Here is a 23422-nt window from a genome sequence, read left to right as displayed (position 1 = left end):
ATTAAGATAATTTTTGTCCTAGATTTGCTAACTTTAGTAGTTCTTGTGATATAAATTGATCTCAGTCGAAAATCTTCCTTTAACTTGTATTTCTTTCTCCTCTTTTTTTCTCCCAATAGTTTTACCCAGCCACACATGTGGAAATCCTGGAGAAATACTGAAAGGAGTTCTCCACGGAACAAGATTCAACATAGGAGACAAGATCCGGTATAGCTGCCTCTCTGGCTACATCTTGGAAGGTCACGCCATCCTGACTTGCATCGTCAGCCCTGGGAATGGAGCATCATGGGACTTTCCAGCCCCGTTTTGCAGAGGTAGGTGCTGTACAGGGAGGGTGTGGGATGAGCTGACACCTGGACTCAGCAAATGGCTTTGGAATTGACATTGGAAAAGTTTCCACTTAACGAAAGCAAGACACATCACGCTGGGTCTTCCCATGTCAGCTCATTCTGTTCCCTAAAGCCATATTGTACGTAACCTAAGAAACCATGACTGCACCCTGTGAGGTCAATAACAAATTTAGGTATGTTCCTTAAACATCCAAATTTTTCTTCATCCTGTTTCTCAAACCTTGTGGACTTCTACATATTTTTATCACTTACTGTCATAGCATTCTAAGATTTAATGCACACATTTATGGCCTCCTTGCTTTGAAGTTTCCTTTTTTACCTTTTTCTCTTTAAAAACGGCAGATACCCCTTGATAATTAAATTATACCATTGGAAGACTCTTGCAACACTCTCGGGCTTTAGAGATAGACCATAAAGGATTGCACCAGTGCAAGTGTTCCTCATTATGATTTGTTGCAAGATTAGAATCAGTTTTCTGGAAGCCTTGTGATTTTTAGTCTTTTCTGTGACATTATTTTCCTGATCCAGTAACTTTAGGAAAGGGCATGCTTTGACTCTTAGGTTTTGATTTTCCTAAGAAAAAACTCACTTTATGGTTTCAAATGGAAAAGTGTAGCTTACATTTATTGAGGTCTTAATGTAATTCAGAAAATGTGCTAAGTGCTTTACCTGAATCGTATTGCTGAATTCTCACAAAACCCCACTGAGATCATAAATACTCACACTCATTTAACAGGTAAAGAAGCACAATTTTAATTTTCAAAAGGTTCCAAAAGATAGCATATGATGAGTTAAGACACAAACCCATGTCTGAATTTTTTTTATTGAAGTCTGGTTGATTTACAATATTGTGTTAGTTTCAGGTATACAGCAAAGTGATTTGGTTATACCTATATATATGGATGTATCTATATTCTTTTTTCAATTATTTTCCATTATAGTTTATTACAAGAACCCATGTCCAACTTTTTATTCATGTATGTAACCAGGCAAATCCACAGCCTTAGCTTAAGTCCTCATATCAAAATGTGTTTTTTTCATCAGTCTGTTTATATTTTCGTCTATGCTATTTTAATGAATACTTTTCTATTTTTTTTGTCATCTCTGTTACGCGTTGCAGTCGCATGAGATCTTCCCAACGCTCCTTATCTTAGTTATGGCGTATTGCTGCTGCTGCTGCTGCTACTACTATTACTACAACTAGTATTAGTACTGTTACTACTACTGCCATTAATACTACAGCTGGTAACTAGTACATAGCGATTGCTTGTTATGAGCAGGCATTACTTTTTCATGTGTCATCTTCACAGTAGGTATTTTATTAAAGAAGTATTTTACACGTGAGGCATCTGAGGGTTAGATGGGAAACATAACTTGTTCAAGGTATTCCAGCTGGTAATTACCAGAGGTCAGATCCACCGTCTTCAAATCATCCCTGTGTCCTAGAGAAATTCCTGCTGTGGATGTTTTCTACCACACGCATCCATTACTCCTCCTGAAATGCTCATTTTCTTGCATGTTCCGCAGGTCTATTGTATCTCTCTTCTTTTTTTCCTTAGTGCTATTAATTATTTTACATCTTCTATTGTCAAAACAGTGGTGTCCTCAAAATCCAGATTTCTGTGTCCCTTCCCTTGTCTTTTCACTGATCCCCTCAACTAAGTGATACTGTTTAAGGATGCTGTCACTTGGATATCCTAAATATATTCCCTTTTCCCTCTTTCTACCACTGTGTATCTGATATTCACTCCGTGGAAACGTTGCAGTCACTCTCTCCACTTTGCCCTGCTTGCCCCTTTTATTCTGTCAGACTGTCTTTCACGTCTCCCCTTTCCCACGCCAGCTGTCCCGTTCCAGTTGTGTTTTCTTCTCACCCAGACCAGCTTCAGGTTGGTGAAATGAGCGCCACAACCAGAATCTCAGCCTTCATCCGACACTCTCCTCCTTAGTCCCGCTCCCAACACACACGTCTTCATCATCACCTGTGCTCTCTCAGCCAGACCACGTCAGTGACTCAACGAGAATTAAGTGCAAACCCTTGAAAACGCTGCCCCCGTGCTCCATCACCTCGTCTGAACTGACTTGTCCCCTTTCATCCGTTAGTGTTCCCAGACACAGATGTTATCCTTTTGTCTCCACGCGATGCTTTGCTTGAGCTGACTTCCCAAAAGCCAGCTGTGTGCGTCTCCCCCAAGTGCTGTGTTCCTCACACCAAGCTGTTAGCTTGGCATCCCCTCCACGGTGGGAGTATTGACACCAGAAATCAGCAAACTCTACAAAGCAGGGTTTCTTCCCAAAGAGTTCCTTAACCAGCTCACCACTCCATGCCTAAATCCAAACTGTCACTCATTTTTTCCTGTTATGAAGTTTTCCCTTTCATCTCCGTTAAAGCCATAAATCTTACTTAGTTGTCAAGTTCACACTCAAGGCCAAATTTTAGTCACCTTTTTTTTAAACCATTGCAACCCCTTTTTAAATTCTTTAAGAAAACCCAAGTCCTTTTGTCTTGAGCATTTATTTTGTTGCTATTTTATATTTTAACCTTATGTCTTCAGCGTTTTCTCAACTAGTTTGTAACCCCTCAGGACATAATTTACAGTCATAAAAACTGTGTGACTATGTCCTTGCTTCTACCTCAAAATTATCCGAATCCATAGCTATTTACCCCTAATGCTGTACCTAATCCCCCATTCAAACATTTAATAGAGGAGTGGAAATATGCTGGGCATCAAATGAGGAGTTATTATAAACTGGAAAATGCAAAAATAAATATTAACAGTAACTACGCCAGTTTCTGTTTTGCTCATACCTCCCCAAGCATTTTCTTCTGAATTGAAGGGTCTTTACAAATTTCACAATTATAAAACTTACAAAGTCAAAGTTGATGTAACAGTCAGCTCATAATCTTTCCTATGTTGTCACCAATTCATTAAATCGTATCAAGATGCTTTTATCATAATATTTATCTTTTCTTCTATATTGTAGATTATTAAATTTATGCTTATTTCAGTGCTTGGGATAGTAACATTTCAAAGGGCATTAAATTTGATATAATTCTTTTATGTAACAGATTTGAAAGATACAACACAGTTTGTCATTGATTTTGGATAACTGGATCATAAAGAAAAAAGTCGATAATCGAATTCTTATAAATGTGTAGATGTGGCATATCTAGAGAAGATAAATTAATTTCAGCGATATGGACTTAGATAATTTTAAAAAATGAAATGAGTATATTTTCTGCTTCCCCAGCATCCTAGTTATTTTGTTCCAGGAATTGCTTGAGGAGTCATCTTAAAGTGCTGCTAACAGTAACACCACTGAACCTCTTTGCAATGACCTTGCAATGGTGTTGACAATTTTACATTGTAACTCCAAGTGGCAGTATTTAACCTGAACAATGACACTTACATGTATCATTTTAAAGAAAAAGAATATAGCCATATATTTAATAAAGTCAGTGCATAATGAAGTGGGAGGTCAGCCAGATTTACTTAAAGCTGATTCCCTTAAACAGGAGACCAGCATCAAACCGACTTCTTCCAAGGATGAGAGTTCAGATTGTCTCCTTCTGGAGGTGTGTTTTTGTCTTCCTCATTAATCCTTGAGTTTTCACCTAAATGTCTGTATCTTCCTTCATCTCCCTTCATTATTGCACATCGTTCCTATTGTCCCTTCTGATCTTTACAAAGATGTACTGTTTCTGTATTTGCAAGTGTGGTGTGTATTTAGAGGAGAAACATAAAAAGGGGAAAAGAAAAAGAAAAAAAAAAACTAGATCTACTTAATGACGTATGCTCCCAACTCAGAATTTAAATGCCTTCTTAATTTATGTTTCCCCTATTCTATTACTAAATCACAAAGACTATAATGTCACGGTCCAGGAATGATCATAAATGACTTTGAGCTCCAGGATAATAGAGAGCCGTAGCATATGAAATCCAAAAGAGAAGGTATTCTCCTTGAGTGGAAAATGCACACGGTGGGTCCTTGTCTCCAGATTTGTGATAAGATTGTCGAGAAGGCAGAAAGGAAGTAGGTCAGGAGCTGCATTTGGAAAATGCTCCTTCGTAAGAAACCTGTTGTCTGATGTGGAGAAATCCCCAGGGAGAAGTGGTCCTGTCCTCACATTAGTCCACCATTAGGTGGGGAAGTTGTTCTGAAACCATCTCCCTTTGGTCCCTTCGGTGAGCATTTCCGTCCACTGCAGCTCTCCAATCCTGGATCTCGTTTTTGAAAGCATTAGTGTGATCTTTCGTCAACTGTCTTATTCCATGGGTATAATCACATAGGAAATGTATATACGTTTGGGGACATGAGCTATATCTCTGGTCCTGGAAAAGGCTAGGCTCCTTTACGCTCTGGAAAGATGATAGGATGGTTGCATCAGGCATATGCCACCTGAAATAAGCCAGCTCTAAGCAAACACTAGTCTTCTCAGCCAGAGATGCCTGCTCCCCCTTCCCCAAACATTACCTTCTGATATGCCTTAATTCTTTCAATGATGGAGCACTTTGTATTTGCCAAGTATGCTTCAGAAAATAATTCTTAGCAGCTACTGCAGAGCTGAGATCCCTAAAGTCATAGCTCTGGACATTCCCATTCACAGGCTGTCCTAAATAACTTATTTTTGTATATTCTATGCTTCATAGATTAGCCTGTATTAACATTATGTGCACGACTCATATGAACTACCCTAGAACGGCATCTAAAAATCATATGTATGCAATGTCAGTTTGTAAATATGCTGAAACCCATGAATGTATGATCCTGTGTATACCTCAAATCACCTCGAGATGTATGCAGGGAAAGTAATAGTAGTCTTGTTTTGAAGGTAAGGAACTAAAGCTTCAATTGTGTTGACATATGTTGGTTTATGACTTGAACTTTGTAGCAAGACAGCTGTCCTTCTGATTTTATCATTCTACTCTTACTAAATTTGATTAAGTAGCATTTGTACATAATTTAAAAATTTAATAATACTGAAGGGATTATAGTGAAAAGGAACATCCTGTTGAAGCATCCATACTCTTAGGCTGTAGACATTTCAATAAAATTTAACCATTTTTGTCATTATTATCTTATATATGCTTATACTGTTCTTTCTTGCTTTATCAAGTTAAAACTTTTTAAATTGACATCTTGCAATGAGTGTTACTGTAATTTTATCACTCCATTCACCATGTCTTGTTTCTTCCAATTTAATTTAGATTTCTAAACATTATAAATCTGAATAACGCACTTGACCGTTCATACCTTATTTCTTTCATTTTTGACAGCATCTTTCGCCTGTCCACTGTATAAGGTGTGACTATCACTGCCTCTGCTCTTTCCAGTAAATGTTCTAATACTTTCCTTCCTCTATGTTCTCTCAGCTGTAATAGCACTTTTGCAGTATCAAAGTTGTGAACATGTACGTTTTATTCTATGCTCGTAATTAAGTCCTTCTTAATTTGTCTGAAGGCTGGATAGCAATAAACAACATTCGTGTTATTACAACTGTGTACATACTGTTCCAACGTCATCATCCCTGTGCCACTCCAAGAGAGTTCAGATCAGATGAGTTCTTTCTTAGCCTAATTATTCATAATAATGCCACAGTTACTTTTTTCCCCCACATTTGGACCAAGACTTTCTCGTTCTGCTTGTTTAGTTAATGTAACATTAGCAGGCTCCAGTGTTACTATTGTCTGCTCTGCGTGTTAAACCCCAAATGAGTATTTCTGACTGGGGTTGGTTTTGATTGAGCGGTGATTTGGGGACTTTTGTGTCTGGCTTTCAGTCAGGGTTGGCAGCTTTGTCTCCATCCATTGGCAGAGGGAGGAAAGAGCCTGGGGTTGTCATGGGCAGGCCTCCCACACGTATATCGCTCTGGTTAGACTCAGTCGTGTGGGCGTCCTTAACTGCAAGGAAAGCTCGAACGAAAAGGCAGAAGAAAAAGCAGATTTGGTAAATGGCTGGCCTGTTGCCGTGACTGCCTTCTATTTGTCCTAAATTTTTGAATTATTTTTTTCCCTTTGTTGATTTATAAAACTTATGTTTCATTCCAGTAATCCAGATATCTTCTACTTTACACTTATTTGAATTATTGCTGGGAATGAACTCTGTTCTTCTTCCTGAAGGTCACTGACATTTCTCTAACGTAAACCAGATTGCATCGTATTTTGCATACACTCGTCTTCTGCAGTTCCTGAAGTCTCGGTCATCACCACTCTCAGCATATTGTACCTTTGTCCCCTTGTCTGTACCCCTTCTGCTCTCATTTTCCCAAATCCATCACTTCCCTCTCCCTGTTCCCTCAGAGGGTCCAGCACTGGCTTGTAGGTCTGTTATAAGGCAGTGTTTCTGACACTTCTTCCCTGTTCCACTCAACCTGTTCACTATTTTGTAAATCCTGTCTTCTTTTCTCTTTGTTTCATCTCAGACAGTTTCCTGAGAAAGGTTGCTTTGGAGGAAAACCCTTTGAGCTTTAGCATGCCTGCAAATAGTCCCTGTCTGCATCCGTACTGATGGACAGTCTAGCTGAGTATCAAATTATACATGGAAACCATTTCCTCCCAGAATTGTTAAAGCATCGTTTCATTATTTTAAGCATATTATTGGCTTCTGCTTGAAAAGAAATACTCCAAACTAGAAAAGTAATAAGTTTTCCAGGCATATGTCAAAAAAGAGAGAGAGAAAAAAAAAAAAAACAGGTCTTTAAAAAAGCATCCACAAGTGAAACATTATTTGAGGGAAGATACTATATTCATAATCTTTTGGAGTAGAAGGATAACATACAGCATGGGGAAAAGCCAAAGACGTTCGGAATTAGCTAGGTTGCAGCCCAGAGCATCCTTCTTCTGTGTGATGGAGCTGGTGGGGGGCAGTGACCGTCGTCATTCAGGCAGGGGCTCGGGGCTGCCCAGCTGCCACACGCCTAACCAAGAAAAACTCCCAGGTCCTCAGTATTTAGATCAGTGCCGTTCGCTAGAAATATAACGCAACCCACAAGTGGGAGCCAATTATGTAATTAAAATTTCCTAATAACTACATCGATAAAGTAAAAAGAAACAGGTGCATTTAATTTTAAGAATGCATTTTCTTAACCCAGCATAGTCCAAAGATGGCCATTTCTACACATAATCAGTATTATTAATATTAATGAAGTAGTTTGCACTTTTCCCCGAGTCTTTAAAACCTGACGCGTATTTCACAGTTAAATCATTTCTCAAGGTGAACTAGCCGCATGTTCTCATTAGCTATGTATGCTAGTATCTACTGTTTCAGACAGCTCAGACTTAGCAAGCAGAAGAATTTTAGTTTTCTTTTTTTCTATCCACGACAATCGTTAATGTATGCAGAGTTCTGGTGCTGTGAGTACATGTCACTTTCACTTATGACGTAGGGTTCAGTATACAGTTGTAGTTTTATGATAAGGACTCATAAGAAAATGGGTCTGAAATACACACATGTATGCCATTCTCTGATTGGAATTCTCCCCTTTAACTTCTCGGCAATTGCTGAAACAGATTTGAGCTGAATAGTATTGGAAAGGAGAAGCCTAGTTTTACTCTTACTTTTAAGCAGAAGATCACGGTGAGCCTAGCTCTCCAGTAATCCAAAAAGATTTCTCAAAAGGAATCTCGTTTCAGATACTATCTTACTTTGGGAAGAGATGATATTGGGATCTAATGAACGAAGATTATGGGAAACTTTGAAGAAGAGGCTAATTAGCTATAGTGGAGTTGGCAAAGAATTGGAAATAGCTTTGTGCGTGTATGGATCCAGATGTATAAAAGAATAAAAATAAGAGTGATTCTAGGGAGAAAATAAACTAGGTTCAATTCTGGGACCTAGCAGTTATGGTCTATGCTACTGTAAGTACATTGGATTCCTCTCTCACACTTATTTTCCATCTATAAACTACTACATATACTACGGTGAGATGTTCGTACAGCAACCTAATTTCTACACAGGTTGGTGAAATGAGTGGTGACCACACACCCAATTTCTACACAGTATCGTCAATAGAAAAGCAAATGTTTTGAAAAGATTGATATTCTCAGTGTTAGTATGAGGATTAAGTGAAATGACATATGCAAAACATCCTGCAAAGTCTTTAACACATAAAGAAGGTGAATAAAGCACAGGTGATCTAGCATGATGTTTATGGGCTGTGCAGTGTTATTTTCTCTCTCTGTCGTCAATTTTCCTACCTGTGTAATAGGACCTATTTCACAGGTCTGTTGTAAAGATTAAATGAGATAATCCAGATAAAATCCTTAACAGAGAACTCGACACAGTGAAGTTCTATGTGTATTAGCTGTTATAATTACTGTTTCTATCTTCTCCCCACTCCAGTTTTGAAAGCAAATTCAGATTTAAGTGATTGGAGACAAATAGATTATAGGATCTCAGTGCTAGTAGCTCTTAAACAAATGGCTTTTCTGCATTACTGAAATTCTTTGGGGGAAAAAAAAAAAAACAACAACTACCAGGCTGATTTAAGAAGAGAAACTGAATAGAGACTCAGACAAAGAGCCAGTTAAGTGCCTACTAAAGGGTGAGTCCGTGTCAGGACAGGTCATTGTGTTTTATGTGTCACTACTTGGGCTGCAATAAGGAAACAAAAGCCACGTACACAGCGTGCGTGTAGATACACATATGCATATAAATAGCATGACAGTATCGAAAATGTAGATTTGGCAATAGTCAGCTGGAGATTATTTCTAGATTCCTTTTCCTTAAGGGACTAATCAATCAACCTTTTTCTTAAGGGATCAATCAATCAAACTCAATGTATTTTTAATAAGGAACACATGGAGGAGCATCTGTTATCTAATGACAGACATTTCAGCTTGGTCACTCAAATTGTAGATTTTTAAGAAAAAGGTGCGGTGATAATAACAGTTAAACCTGTAGCAATGACCAAATGTCAGACATCATTTACATGCTTTACAAATATTCTTGTGTTTAACTTTCACAATAACCCCGCAAGTTTTGTATTATCGTTGATCCTGCTTTTCAGTCAGAGAGACTCGGGCACAGAGACGTGAGGTGACTTTTCTGAGGTCACACAGTAGTGAATGGGAGAGTTGGAATCTGGGCCTGGTGTCTTATGCCATTGGGCACTGCAGTGCCCGGCTCTTTCCCTTTTAATTTATGAGAATAAAAAAATAGGTTCCTTTAAAGAAGGAACTTACATTTTCATTGGGGAACAAATATTTGAAGTTGGATTAGACAGACAAACATTTTCTTCTCGAGGGATTGGTGCTTGAGCCCTGAGGAATCTGGGAAGGGGCAGAGAGAACACGGCTTGTCTGGGAATGTCCTGCTTCTGAGGATGAAGCGTGTGCCTTGGTTTTCTCCGGGGGAGATGGAAGTTGGTGGTCTCTAGCATCCTCCCGTTTCTCCACCTGCTCCTTGGGCAATGCAGGAGAAGGTGTCTGGCAGACCTGCAAGCCCTTCAGAGATTACGAGCCTAAAAAGAGAAATATAAAGGCAGTAAGATGCCAGCAGGGAAGAGTGACTGCCAGTCTCAGTATTTTCTGCAGAAGCCTGTGGTTCAAAGCAAGCACCAGCTAAAACTGTTTTCTGTGGGCTTGGTGGGAGCTACCACCAGCCACAGCCTCAGGGCTTTCAGATGAACAACATGATGTATAAACCCAGCTCAAGAGAGCCTTGAGCCCAAAGAGAGCTGTTTGGCAGTAGGATCTTTCTTATTCTATTTTAAAGGCTAACGTATGACTTGCTGCAGCCGTTTCTTTGTAGAGTAAATCAATCTTGGAGCACAGGAGGCAAGCAGGGATCCATTTGCCCCAGTCAGATGGTCTTCCTTCTCTGGGGAAGGCTTCTCTTTGCATGAAGTCGGTCCTCTTTCCTCTTTCTCTGTCGCAACCCTAAATCCTTCCCTACCGCCAATTTGTCCTCGCAGGGATTCTCATGTGGGGGCAGAAAGGTGAGGCCTGAAGGATGCTGCTGGCAGCTGGGCTCCGTGAACCTGCAGGGTACCGGTTCCAGGCAGAGTGGTGTTAGGAGGCCCTTGAGACCAGATAGAAGCTACCTGAGACGTGATTGGCCAGTAACTCTTCCCTCCCTATTTTCCATTTTTGGCCAACAGAATCTTTTTCAGCCACTATGAATTACTAAAGAAGGAAAGCCAGGGGGAAGTAGAAATAGCATGGCTAAGCATTTTATTTAGACCAGATCTCTGCGGCAGGTGTTGCGTTATAAACTTGGCATACATTCGTTTATGTTTTCTTTTCCAAAAGTGTTCAAGGTTAATATTGATACTGAGAGTTTTCAGATGAGGGATCTAACTCCCTGAGATGTGAGGGATCCTGTCCAGGGCTGCAGACACAGTAGGTGGTAAAGGCCATTCTCACTTTGTGTCTTCTGCTTGGCGTGGGTAAGGAGAGGTGTTTTTGTTTTTTCCTTTTGTTCTGTTGAGAAGCGTGATCTGTAAACTACTGAAAAATAACCATAAGTGAGTTATGATCAGGGACTAAAACTGCTTACTCACCAAGACTCTGACCTTGTTTCTCTCTGTCTCAACAAAAGCATTTAAGATAAATATTCACCTAAAAGTGTCAAAACACAGTGTCACTGTTACTTGAGAGTTTTAAAGAGTGTAGGATACGGCAGCTGTTTTGCTTTTTTTGAAGAGTTGATGGATTTTATGCATTTCAGGACAGTTGTATTTCCTCGGAAGGATGACTGAGAGCGTGCAAACATGCCACCAAGTATAGTACCAGGAGCAGTGTCGGCAATACCTTTAATAAAACATGCTAAACAAGGGATGTCAGTGCCTGAAGCTGCAAGTTTCTTTAACTGATAAGCCTTACATAAGGTGACTGGAGATGACAACGTGGCACTGGCCAGCGCTTTACGAAATGTCACTCAGGGTGTTTAATTGCAGACATTCTGCCACTAGTGATGATGGGGAAGACAAATGCTGGGAGAACATGTAGCTGGAGGGGAGGAGAAGGGAGAGAAGTCATGCTTTTTGCGGGTACCGATCAATTCTGTGATATTTAAAACACAGCTGGGTTTTCATCAGTTATGTTACAGAGGTAACGTTGTAAAATGAATCTCAGATGATCTTTCTTGTCAGGACCAAGCATTGCAAAGTAAGATTGAATGAGGTAGTCTTCATATAAGAAACTGAGATCTAAATAAAGTTTGAATGGCTTTAGACAAATGAGTTTTCAGCACTTTTCTTGCATACTGTGTAATAACCAACTCTAAGTCTTACCAAAATTGAAAAAAATATCAATAACATATGTCAACATTATTAGAGTAAATCCGGTCTACATGGTTTGCATTTCACTATGATACAAGGCTTTCTGATAAGCACTCTTTTTTTAATATATATTATCTCATTAAATACAATCTTGGAACTGGTTTAAAGCATAGGCATAAGTGCCTGTATACGAATCATTTTGTGGATCAATTTACAGTATTTTTCCATGATTTGTTTTTCCATGTCAGTACCATATTAGGTTGCAGGGCTGAAGTTGTCTAGTGCCCAAAGAAACACACGTCCAATTAAATGCCATTCATTGTGACAGGCAGTGATGGAAGTGTTTAATAGCGAGGACTCGGTCATTCAAGGTCTTGGTCATTCAAGGTCATTTCTTACTTACTAGCTCAACATCATGGACAAACTGCCTGCAAAACCTCTGGTTCTGAATCTGTTGAATTGGATTAATGCTACTTTTTCTTTTTTATAATTGAAGTATAGTTGATTGACAATGTTGTGTTACTTTCAAGTGCAGAGCAAAGTGATTCCATTTGGATTATACATATATAGCTAGATTAAAACTACTTTTAATTTCATGGGACTGGTAAAGTTTAAATGAGATGCTTGAAGTACTTAATACCAATAATAGCTATTATTATTGAAATCATTATCATTGAAGAGCTAGAATGGAACAGAAATGGAGACCGAAGGAGGCCAGTTCATCCTCTGAAAAGCTCTTAGAGACTAAAGTCATAGAGCATAGTGCATTGTTTTCTCTTTTTAAGGTTGGTATTAAATCATAAACATTTCAGTTTTAACTGACAGCATTTTCTTCTCAATATCCTCAATATTATACAAAGGAATAGTTCTCTCTCTCCCCATAATTGAACATAATGATTGTTTCCAGTGTTTGCTTCTACACATAATGCTATAATTAGTGTCTCTGTACATATAACATTGCTTTTGTTTCTTCTGTTTGATTATTTCCTAAGGATAGAATTCTCAGAATGTTATTTATGCTTTGCAAATTTGCTGAACAAATTTCCGTGCCACAAGTATTTGCACTACAATTACTCTTGGTTTTGATGTTAGTATTTCCTTTTAAGTTGCTGAGAATTTACTAGCATTAAAATGATGCCCCAAAGTTGCTTTTTTTTTTTAATTGCCAGTAGAATATATCTGCTGTCTATTTGTATTTGTTCATTTGTTCTTTCAAGAAACGTTTATCCAGGAGAGACAAGATGTCAGATACATTTAACAGTCGGGTCACTAGACTTTTTCTGTCAAGGGCCTGATAGCAAATATTTTATGTGTTTCAAGCCATATGGTCTCTGTTTCCGCTACTGTAGTCAGTCATTTTAGAGCAAAAGTCTCCATAGACGCTACCTAAACAAATAGGCATGGCTGTTTCCAGTAAAACTCTATTTACAATAACAGATACTGGGCTGTATGTAGCCCACAGGCTGTAGTTTGCTTACATTAGTTCTTCGCTGGGGCTACAAAGCGAACAAAACTAGAAAAATGCCAACTGCCGTGAGAATATCTTAATGGGTAGAGGTAGACCACATAAATCGAAAAACAATGAGTAAAAACAAATATGTCACACATCCAATCGTAGTACGTGTTCACAGACGCTCTCACTAAGACAGTGACATTTGATTGAGCTGTGGTGACCAGTTGCTTGGTTTGCCCTGGACTGTCCTGGTTTTAGCGCCGGAAGCCCCATGTCCTGGGAAACCACTACCTTTGGCCAAACCAGCATTATTTGGACCCCTCGGAGAGGTGAGAGATTAAACTGTATGAGAATGTCAAGAGCGTGGTCCAGATCAAGGAATCAGCCAGGGTTTTGATCCTGAGTGACCCCAGGGTGAGTGGAGAATAATGCAGCAGCCAGTATGGTGGAGCAGACTGGACAGTGGTGTGGATCTGGGAGAAACGGTCAGAGAAGATGGGCGTTGAGAGATCCTGGGAGCCCCGTGGACCGTCATACAGACTTTAGCTTCTATTCTGAGCAACGCGGGAAGACACGGGAGGGTTTTGACAAGAGAAGTGGCATCATCTCATCTTGAACGTAAGAGCCTTACGCTGGCTGCTCTGTTGAGCAAAGAATATATGGTGGGAAGGGCAAAGTGGGAAAACCTGTTAGGAAGCCACTGCAGTCTTCAAGGTGAGGGATGATGTCATGTTGAGAGACAGTAGGAGCAGGGAAAGCTGCACAATGCATTTGGGTTAAGAATACAGCTTAGAAGGGTCACCTTTTCCGAGAGACTTCTCTGAAGACCTACTGGACAGTAGATTCCCTCCCGCCTCTGACCCAGGGCACTCTTTATCCTATCATTCTTATTCTTTATCATTGCATTAAAAAAAAAACCTTACAGACTTCAATTTTTTGAGCAGTTTTAAGATGACAGAAAACTTGAGAGCGTCCTATATACTAATTCCTCTGCCCCCTGCGCAGTCTCTCCTATTCTTCATATCTTACATTAGTGTGGTACCTTTGTTACAACTGATGAAATGATATCGATACACTTTGACAAATGCATAATGCCATATATCCACCATTACAGTATCATGTAGAATGGCTTCACTGCCCTTAAAATCCTCTGTGTTCCACCTGTTCACCTCTCCCTCCACCAGATACCCTGGTAACCCCTGATCATTTTACTGTCTCTAGAGTTTTACCTTTTCAGAATGTCATATAGTTGAAGCCATATAGTATGTAGCCTTTTCAGATTGGCTTCTTTCTCTTCGCAATATGCATTTAAGGCTATTCCATGTCTTTTTGTAGTTTGGTAGTTCAATTCCTTAGTTTTCGGAATAATATCCCATTATATAAATGCAACAGAGTTTGTTTATCCATTAACCTATTGAAGGCTATCTTGGTTGCTTCCAAGTTTTAACAATTATGAATAAAGCTGCTATAAAAACAAAACAAACAAACAAACAAAAAAGAATACGGTTTAAAGAAAGAGCCAGTAGAATTTTACGATGCAGTGGTTACAGGATATGAGAGAAATAGGAGAGTCATGGATGACACCACTTTTATCTAAGCCACTGGAAGAATGGGGTTCCCATTTACTGAAAGGGAGAAAGCTAGGGAATTTCAGATTTGGAAAAGGAAAGGTCAAGAATATGATTTGGGTGTTAGTAAGTCTGGAATGCTATTTAGACATCCATATGGATATGCAAGGTTGGCAGGTGGATACAAAAACTGAAATTCAAGAGAGATCTGGAATTGAACTACAAATTTGAGAACTGTCAACATATGTACCATATTTACATCCACATAACTGAAACTAGATGAGATCACCCAGGTAGTAAATGCAGTTAGGAAGAAAAGAGGTCCAAATACTGAATAGTGGGCACTACACTAAGGATTGGGAGATGGAATCAAAATAATGAGGAGATTGAGAAGAAATGGTCAATAAGATTAGAGGCATCCACGTGTGTAGTATATAAAGTAGTAGTGAATAAAAGCATATGTACACGTTGTACTAGTGTCATTTTTTTTATTTTGTTGCTATACTATACCTTTGTATGATGTAATCATTGGTGGAAAATGGAAGATGGGTACACAGAATCACCCTGGACTATTTTTGCAACTTCTTATGAATTTGCAATTATTTCAAGATAAAAGAAAGTTTTAAAAGGATATTGAGAAAAGTCCTTCAAGGAGGTGGAGATGGATAACTGTGGGATGTTGTTGAGTGCTTGTATAAGATAAGAACTGAGGACTGACCATTGGATTTGTTGGTGTGGCTGACGTGAGAAGAGCAGTTCTTGTGGACCGCTGAGGACAAAATCCTGACTCAAGTGGGTTCAGTAGAGGATGGGAAGAAATTAAAGATTGCAATTATATACATTTCTTGAGATGTGTTGCTGGGAGAGGGATTTTTATAAATAAAGTTAAAGGTAGATATGGAGTCTGGAAAATAGATGTGGAATCAAAAGATAGTTGCTTTTTAAAAAACGTTTTTGAATGGGGAAAATTGTAACATGTTTGTATGCTGAGAGCAGTTCTCCAATAAAAAGGGTAAATGATCATTTGTTGGGAGGTTTGGCTTAGAAACTTGTTCAGGGATGAAAGCAAGAGCACAGACAGCATTAACCCTAGGTTAAGAGCGTTTACCATTCATATAGGAAGGAAATTTTATGAGCAGAAAAGCAGATAGGTGATCAAATATGGTGTCAATAGACTGTAAAATGTCTCTTTTGATTGCTTCTGTTTTCTTAGGGAAATAGGAAACAAAATCACCATGTAGTATTAAGGATGTGGTAGGAGATGCTGGCAGGTGAATGAGGAAGAGGGTACAAAATGGTCATTCCCCCTGAAAGAGGACTGAATGGATGAAGGGTACAAAGTAGGAATGTCATCATTGAAAGCCAGCTTGGATGTGGTCCTTAATTTAAAGTTAGACCCATTAGTGTATTTTTGTTTTGGGTTTTTCTCCAGCCATGTTTACCATGGGAGAAAATGTGGATTTGCCCTGATTTGAGTCTAAGGTGTTGACAGTGGAGTTACGGCAGACCCAAGGCAATGACTGAAATGATGGCCATGAAATCTGAGGATGGCAAGGGGAGAAATGGGGACATGAGGGGCCTGAGGGGAAGGAAGTGAAAAAATGTCAAGATCAGGGAACTGTAGGTCTATCGGTGTCAAAGAATTATTGAAGTTAAGGTATTTGAGGCAGTGACCTGGAAATATAGAAAGTGGAGGTCTGAGAATGGGACACCCCACATTGCAGCTCTGGAAAATGATCGTTTATTGGTATTGAGAAGATGAAGGGTGATGGTGGGAATGAATGACTGTGTGGGGTTAGGTTTTTGGAAGAGGAGCCGAACGAACTGAGAGGCCAATATTCAGAAGATGATCTAACTCGATACGGAAATCAGCAAGAATCAAGACAAATGTAGAGCTGGAGAAACTGAGCCAGAAGTAAACATCTGCAAGGACTAGTGGGGCTGCCCAGGGGATGTTGTAGATGACTCCAGGGAAGAAGGTGTTGGATTCTGAGGATGAGAGACTCCACGCTGGGGAAAGAACAAACGTGGTCCAGAAGTCGTAATGAGATGCATGTTGGTGGGCATGTCGTCCAGCTCTAGGGACAGTGGTACTTGGGCTACGGATGCTGAACATTGACCTTGGGGAGGATTTCATGATGCAACGTTCTCAGAAGACAGCCAGCTTCCATGAGGAAGAAGTGAGGGGATACCTCAGAAGTGGCTGAGATGCAGGAAGTTTTCCTGATAGTTGACCTTGAGTTTCAGAGGACCTAGCAGAAGGGTTTTAAGAGCTTGGGAGAGGTCGGGGTCAGACACGTGAGCTTTGTAGAACTTTGAGCGAATGAGGGTCTGAGGGGATGAGGGGTGACCTAGGAGACCAGCATTCCTTCCAGTGTCTTCAGTACCTAAGGATGAAGGATGTAAGAGGTTAATCTCCTGATGGTCTCAGGTGTGACGTAGGTGGTGGTGAGGCTACAAGAACAGAAGCAAAAGATCTGGGCCCCCTTTCATTCCAGCCCCAGGAGGAGTGGAAACCTGGGGAAGGAGGCTGCCTCCTGGTGACTGGGCTCTGTGTGACTCTCCCCTCCTTCTGAAGCAGCTGCTAAACTCCTGGTGAAAACAGTGTGTAGACTTGGAAGGGCAGTTTTACTCAAAGCAGTGATACAATGGTCAAAATAATTAAATAAATTATCATTGAGTGATCACTGCATGCCAGATGGGAGAAAAAAATAATAGCTATTTTTACTGAGTCCTTAGTATTGTTCTGAGCACTTTACAGCTATTGGTCTGTCTAACCTTCCCAACCACCCTGTGAATAGATGCCATTATTATCTTCATTTATAAATAACCAAACTGAGGCCCAGAGAAGAGAACTTGTGACACAAAAGTGGGAAAACCTGGATTCAAACCCAGACAGTCTGACTTGTACGTACCAATATTCTACACAGCCCTAGGGAAGGTATATTAGAGACTATTGCCTAGTATTAGACATTGAACATTATAAATGTGTGTGCGTTTCTTTTTTCTTTCCTGGATGCTTTTCATACAATTTTTAAAATTGAGAAGAAACTATACAACCCACTGTATACCCTGCATTTTATAAATTCAATATTCTAGGTCAGGAATTTGTTGAAGCAATGTTACAAATGCTCGGTAAACACTGCATGGTTTGGTTTGGGTGCAACATACTTTATTTAATGATTTATCTGTTGTTAAACATTTAGTTGGTTTCAATTTTTCTTTATGATAAATATGGCAAAGTATGTCTCTGAATAATGTTTTATCCTGTATTTTGAATCATGCCCTTAAGATACATTCCTAGCAGCGTTTATACCCAGGCAACGCTTATAATAATTTTACAGTTTAGGATGAAAATTTTTTAATGTTTTGAAATTTCTTAGGGGAAATAGTGCACTCTGATTTCTGCTTACAGTTAGAATTATTTTCCCCACTTACAGAAATCAGTAGGTTCAAACACATCTTTTATTAAAAACCTTATCTGCTTCGTGGATTAACTCGATGGCATTCAGACTCCTTTAAGCTGTAGAATGTTTTTTTTCCCAAATGTAAGATTTTTTGAAAATTCAATATAGGACACGGATTTAAAGAAATAATTGCTCTGATAGACATTTGGTGTGGGAACAAAGCCCAACCACTTGACTTTATTTGCTACTTGTAACCTGTGACTCCTACATGTGGATGTCCTAGGAGCACAGTTTTTAAAATATAGAGTGAAGTGACTCAATATTATATGCATCTTTTTTTTTTTTTTTTTTTGCGGTACGTGGGCCTCTCACTGTTGTGGCCTCTCCCGTTGCGGAGCAACAGGCTCCGGACGCGCAGGCTCAGCGGCCATGGCTCACAGGCTCAGCGGCCATGGCTCACAGGCACAGCCGCTCCGCGGCATGTGGGATCTTCCCGGACCGGGGCACGAACCCATATCCCCTGCATCGGCAGGCGGACTCTCAACCACTGCGCCACCAGGGAAGGCCTGTATGCATCATTTTATTAAGAAGTATTTTGTGTGCTAATTTTTACAGTCAAGTATTTAGTTGACAGTTTCGAACCTATCTTCATTTTCTTTCTGCGTAATGTGTAAAAAAAGGTGTATGGGGGGAGATGATGGAATTCTAAATAGCATTTACTTAATTAGATTCCCCCCAGTTTTTCAGCTTCCAGACAAAACATTGCTCTGTATATAGCAAAATTAATGTTCAAGTAAAATTTTTGATACATTTGTACTGCTGTGAACATCCAGGGATAAAAGAAGCTTACATTATGTTCATATAACTATATTATTTAAATATTGGTCAGAATTATTTAGTTTATTTTAATGGTTACTTATTTTTTTAAATACATTTTACTTTTTATATGTGGTTTTTAAGTTTACATCAGATGCTTACGGAGTTTGAAATAATTCTTCAGTTTCCGGGAAGATTGTTCATAATCTCCCTTTCTTAATGTTTTGCTCTGATTATTTTGCTTTCTCTGCCTGTCTTGGCTTTAATTCTTCTAGAAATTTCCCCACTGCTCTGCTGAGAATAAAAATAATATTTCTGGACTTGTGGCTTAGCTACTTGATGAGAACAAAGCAAAACAAGCCGTCAGCTAAACCCCTCCTGGACCTGCTACCATGATGAAACCTTCTTGGCAATTAATTTTCGTCTGAAATACCTCTCTGCTGAGAGGCTTGCTGTTGTTTTTAGTAGAGTATTATTTTTTTAAACTTCATGCTTGAAAATGCCTCCTATTTCTATACATAAATTAACTTTTCTATTTCTACTCTTAGAAATGATATAGCTTGATGCCATGCTTAGGCCCAGAAATATATATTATTGTAGTCCCATTTTTCCTACTGAAGGTGACTGAGTATAGGCTCCAGGTAACTGGTATATGTACAGGAAATGCTGAGTCATTCACACAATGAGGCGGAGGCGGAGGCGGGGGCGGGGGCGGGGGGGGGCGGGGAATTTTACTGGGTTCCAGGCCGCCTACTAGGAATAGCAGACCTGTGCAAAGGCAAGCTCGTAAAGCTTATGGTTCAATGCTTCGCCCTTAGCAAAGTGCTAAGACGTAACAGAGCAGGATGAAGAGGCAGGGAATGGTCCAAAGTAGATGCCAGTTCATACACAGCTGTCAGAGAAGGTGGACCCAGGAAGGGGACTAATGAACAGACCGGAAGGCAGGACGGTGAGTGCAGAGGCCCTGGGGCAGGGACGCACTTGGCTGTGGTCCCAGCAGGCTATGGTTAGAGTGGGATGAGGAGAGGTGGGGTGGCCAGAGGCCAGGCAACGTGGGCGTGAGATGGGGGCATTGGGTCAGATCACCTAGGGCTTCTCAGGTCCTGGTCGGGTTTGATTTTATTCCGAGTGGGGATACGGAAAGTTTAACAGTTTTGAGTGGAAATTTTTAAGATTCAAGTTAAATTTTAAAAGGATCAGTCTGGTTAATTTGAGTGAAATAGATTCCAGAGAAAAGATGAGAGTAAGAAGATCATTTAATTTTCAGTACTATTGTGTGTGTGCTTGTAAGTGTATGTGTGTGTGTGTAAACAGCATTATGTGTAATATATATGTTATATATATATTTATATATATATATATAAATCTAGCTAATGATCTCTAGTTTTGAAACCTCTATATCTAATTTACAAGTAAAGCATTTGATTTTAGTATTTTATTTATGAATAATTAGAGGAAAAGTGTTAAATTGTTTAGTTTAACTGTGTTTTTGCAGTGTTACTGATTTATAACCAGTGAGGCCTGCCTTGTGAAAACATATCTCAGAAATTATAAACTTACGTATTTAAAAATATAATTTGTCATATAAAAGAATTTAAATTACATTTGTCACACGTATTTTCCATCAAAATACGAATCCTAGTGTTAGAGATATGTTAAATAAAAACAACAATAAATTTATTATATCTATACTGATTTTTTGGTTTTTCTAAAGAGATAACATTTTAGTTTGGAACATTTAATAGCTATTTCCTAATTAATTTATCAAAAAACTGTGTAAAGTATACCAGAATGAGAGTATTTTCAAATACTATTGCAGTAACTAGAATTCTTGTAAATTACTTTAAATAAACATATTATCTAAGGGGAAATATTTATAGTCTTCCTATATTTTAATAAGTTTAAATAGGTCAAATATCCAATCAATGATTTATCTTGACTCAAAGAAAGAATACTACACAGCATTTTAATATGGTTTTAATTCCTCTTGTTTAGAAGGATCTATATAATACCAGTGAAAAGAACTGGAAAAAGCACTAATTAAATTCATCTAAATAATTGGTTCTTAATGAGGGGCAGTTCTGTCCCCAGAGAACAGTTGGCAATGTCTGGAGACATTTTTGGCTGTCACAATAGGGGCGATAATCTTGGCGATTAGTGGGTACAGGGTAGGATACTGCTAAACCTTCTACAATGCAAAGGACAGCCTCTCAGAACAAAAAATTCTTTGGCCCCAAATGTCAGTGGTGGAGAGGTTGAGAAGCATGATCTCAGTGTTATCTCTTTATAATAACTTGAAAAAGGAATTTGTTTTCTCCTTGCTGCTCTTTATTATAGGAGACACCTGTAATAATGAGGTGTAGGTACCTCCTAGAAAATGCAGGGTCTTCATTCTTGTACATTTCCCGAGCAGATAACTGAAAAAGAGATATGAGTGAATATTTTATGATTGTGGACATCTCATATTTTCATAATTTTCCCTTGGAAATTGGTGATGTAGTTAAAAATTAGGACGGGGATATATGATACTGTGTCTCTGTGTTCCTTGGGGCCTTCAGATGGAGAGATTTTTATCTCTGAACTCTGAACTGTCACTACTACTATTGCTGCTATACTAGTCTTACTATTACAAATGACAACAAAAGCAAAATCAGTAAACACATCTTGAACCACAGTAGAGTCTATTGCATAGCGCTGTAAAGACCAGCGGACGTACGTAACCCATTGCCTTAGCCCAAGGCTAAGGTCATAGGAGTGTCAGCTTCATCCTCGGGTCCATCGAGATACCAGCAGTTGCTCTAGTAAAGTTCAGGTATTGTCAGTATTTTGTATTGGGCACTTTAAAAATAATATATGGTGAGATACAAAAGTAAATAAAATATCATACATGATTTTGAGGGGTTTATTTTTTGGAGATTTTGAGAAATATAAAGAGATTTATTAAAGGACTGGGCTTGTTGGATTTGGAGGCAGAGTCTTAACACTGGCAGTCAACAGGCTGGATCCAGGGGAGACGGGGGTGTAAGTCCCAGCCCGAGTCCATGTTGAAGGCAGTCAATCCAAGGGAGTGGATTCTCTCTTAATCCACCTTTTTGTTCTATTCAGGTCTTCAGCCTCACAGACACACTCGAATAACGTTTAACCAACTATCTGCGCCCCCTGTGGTCCTATCAAGTACCCATGACACCTCTATTTTCCTAGCCTCAGTCCCACGAGAGTAGACTCTGAGGTCCAGACTTAATGCGGCTAAAGTATTTGGGAGGTGATTCAGGAAGCAAAGTGAACTAGGGAGGAGGTAAGGCTGGGAAGTGAAGAATGCCATTGAGGTATGTTTTAATAGGGTTAGTCTTGTGGGAATTGGTACTAAATCTCTCTGGGTCTTATCTGATACTCCATGTAAGTTACAGTTTAAAATTTCCCCACCAAGGGGAGAGAAGGCGGAGAATGTATTCACCACATTCCATCCCTCACTGTTTCTGGGTTATTCCTGAGTGTATTTCCCAGACTCAAACGGGGCTTATGTTACCCTTCCTCACATGCTATTACGTTTTAGATGTGTAAAATGTTATAGTTTAGAGAAAAAATTATCTTACAAAACTGGGGAAGAAGCTAAAACTGTTAAAATGTTTTGTTGGAAAAACATGTGAAGCACCGTTGCAGTTGCTTTCAAACACACACAGACATGTTCAAACACACATACACATGTGACCTCACTCTGTACAGTTTTTTTATTGTTTGTTATCCAATGAGTGGTATGAATTATTTTTCTTTTGTTTTATGTGCTTAATTATCAAAGAAGATATCATCAATCAGACTACCTGATAGTGTTCTGTAATATTTTATTTGAAATGCTGCATTAAGAATTACAATACATCCTGCATCTGTTTAGCCTGACATAATTCTGACTGTAACTCATTTAAAAATGTTCTGTGGTCATTAAAATATCTACCAGAGAAAATGCAATGGTGATTGCAGCCTTGGAAGAATTATAGTTTTTGTTCTCTACCAACTTTTTAATTTTCTTTCTCTTTAGTTTCATTTTCTATTCTTTTTGTCTTCCTCATACAGTCTACTTCTAGTCTCAACAGAGTAGCCATAAAATCGCACCACTTGCCTGCGCCTGTGATGGGCATCCCAGGCTCCTCTGGAGTTAGTGAGTACAGAACTCACTCACTAGGCCATCCAAGCGTGGTCCTCCATGACCTGCTTAAGCCCTCAGCTGAAGTCCTAGGAAAATCGAGATACTTAGTGTCTAAACTCTTAGAGTCATTGGATCAAAGGAAGTGACACTGGAGGTTATCCAGTTCAACCACCCTTTTAAACAGAAGGTAGATGTGTTGCTGAGACATCAGTGCTGCTATCAGCTTGCAGATAAAATATTCCGCTGATAAAATATTCCTGTCCGCTGATAAAATATTCCTATACCAGGTAATATATAGCCACTTCCTGGAGTCCCTGGAAACACGATGTCACCCCAGCTCAGTAGACACCTTCTACAGGTCCTCAGATCTTCCCACAGTTGAGCGACCAGAGGGAGAAAGGCTGCAGGGGAGGAACTCCACGGCCCTGCCCTAGAGCTACAGCCAAGGTCCGTGGTTGATGCT

At 39.3% G+C, this 23422-nt stretch overlaps 1 protein-coding gene across 1 annotated transcript in view; it reads left to right on the top strand.

Moving 5' to 3' along the window:
* CSMD1 (CUB and Sushi multiple domains 1) overlaps positions 1-23422 on the top strand; it is a 1400820-nt gene that overhangs the window by 535252 nt on the left and 842146 nt on the right. The window contains exon 4 of the mRNA XM_060136411.1: positions 120-314. Within this exon, the coding sequence (XP_059992394.1) occupies positions 120-314 (195 nt within the window). The remainder of the gene's footprint in view (positions 1-119; positions 315-23422) is intronic.

Source organism: Lagenorhynchus albirostris, chromosome 21 (assembly GCF_949774975.1).
Source record: "Lagenorhynchus albirostris chromosome 21, mLagAlb1.1, whole genome shotgun sequence".
NCBI lineage: Eukaryota > Metazoa > Chordata > Mammalia > Artiodactyla > Delphinidae > Lagenorhynchus > Lagenorhynchus albirostris.
Note: the sequence above shows the minus strand (reverse complement) of the source record. Positions and strands in the feature narration are given on the sequence as shown.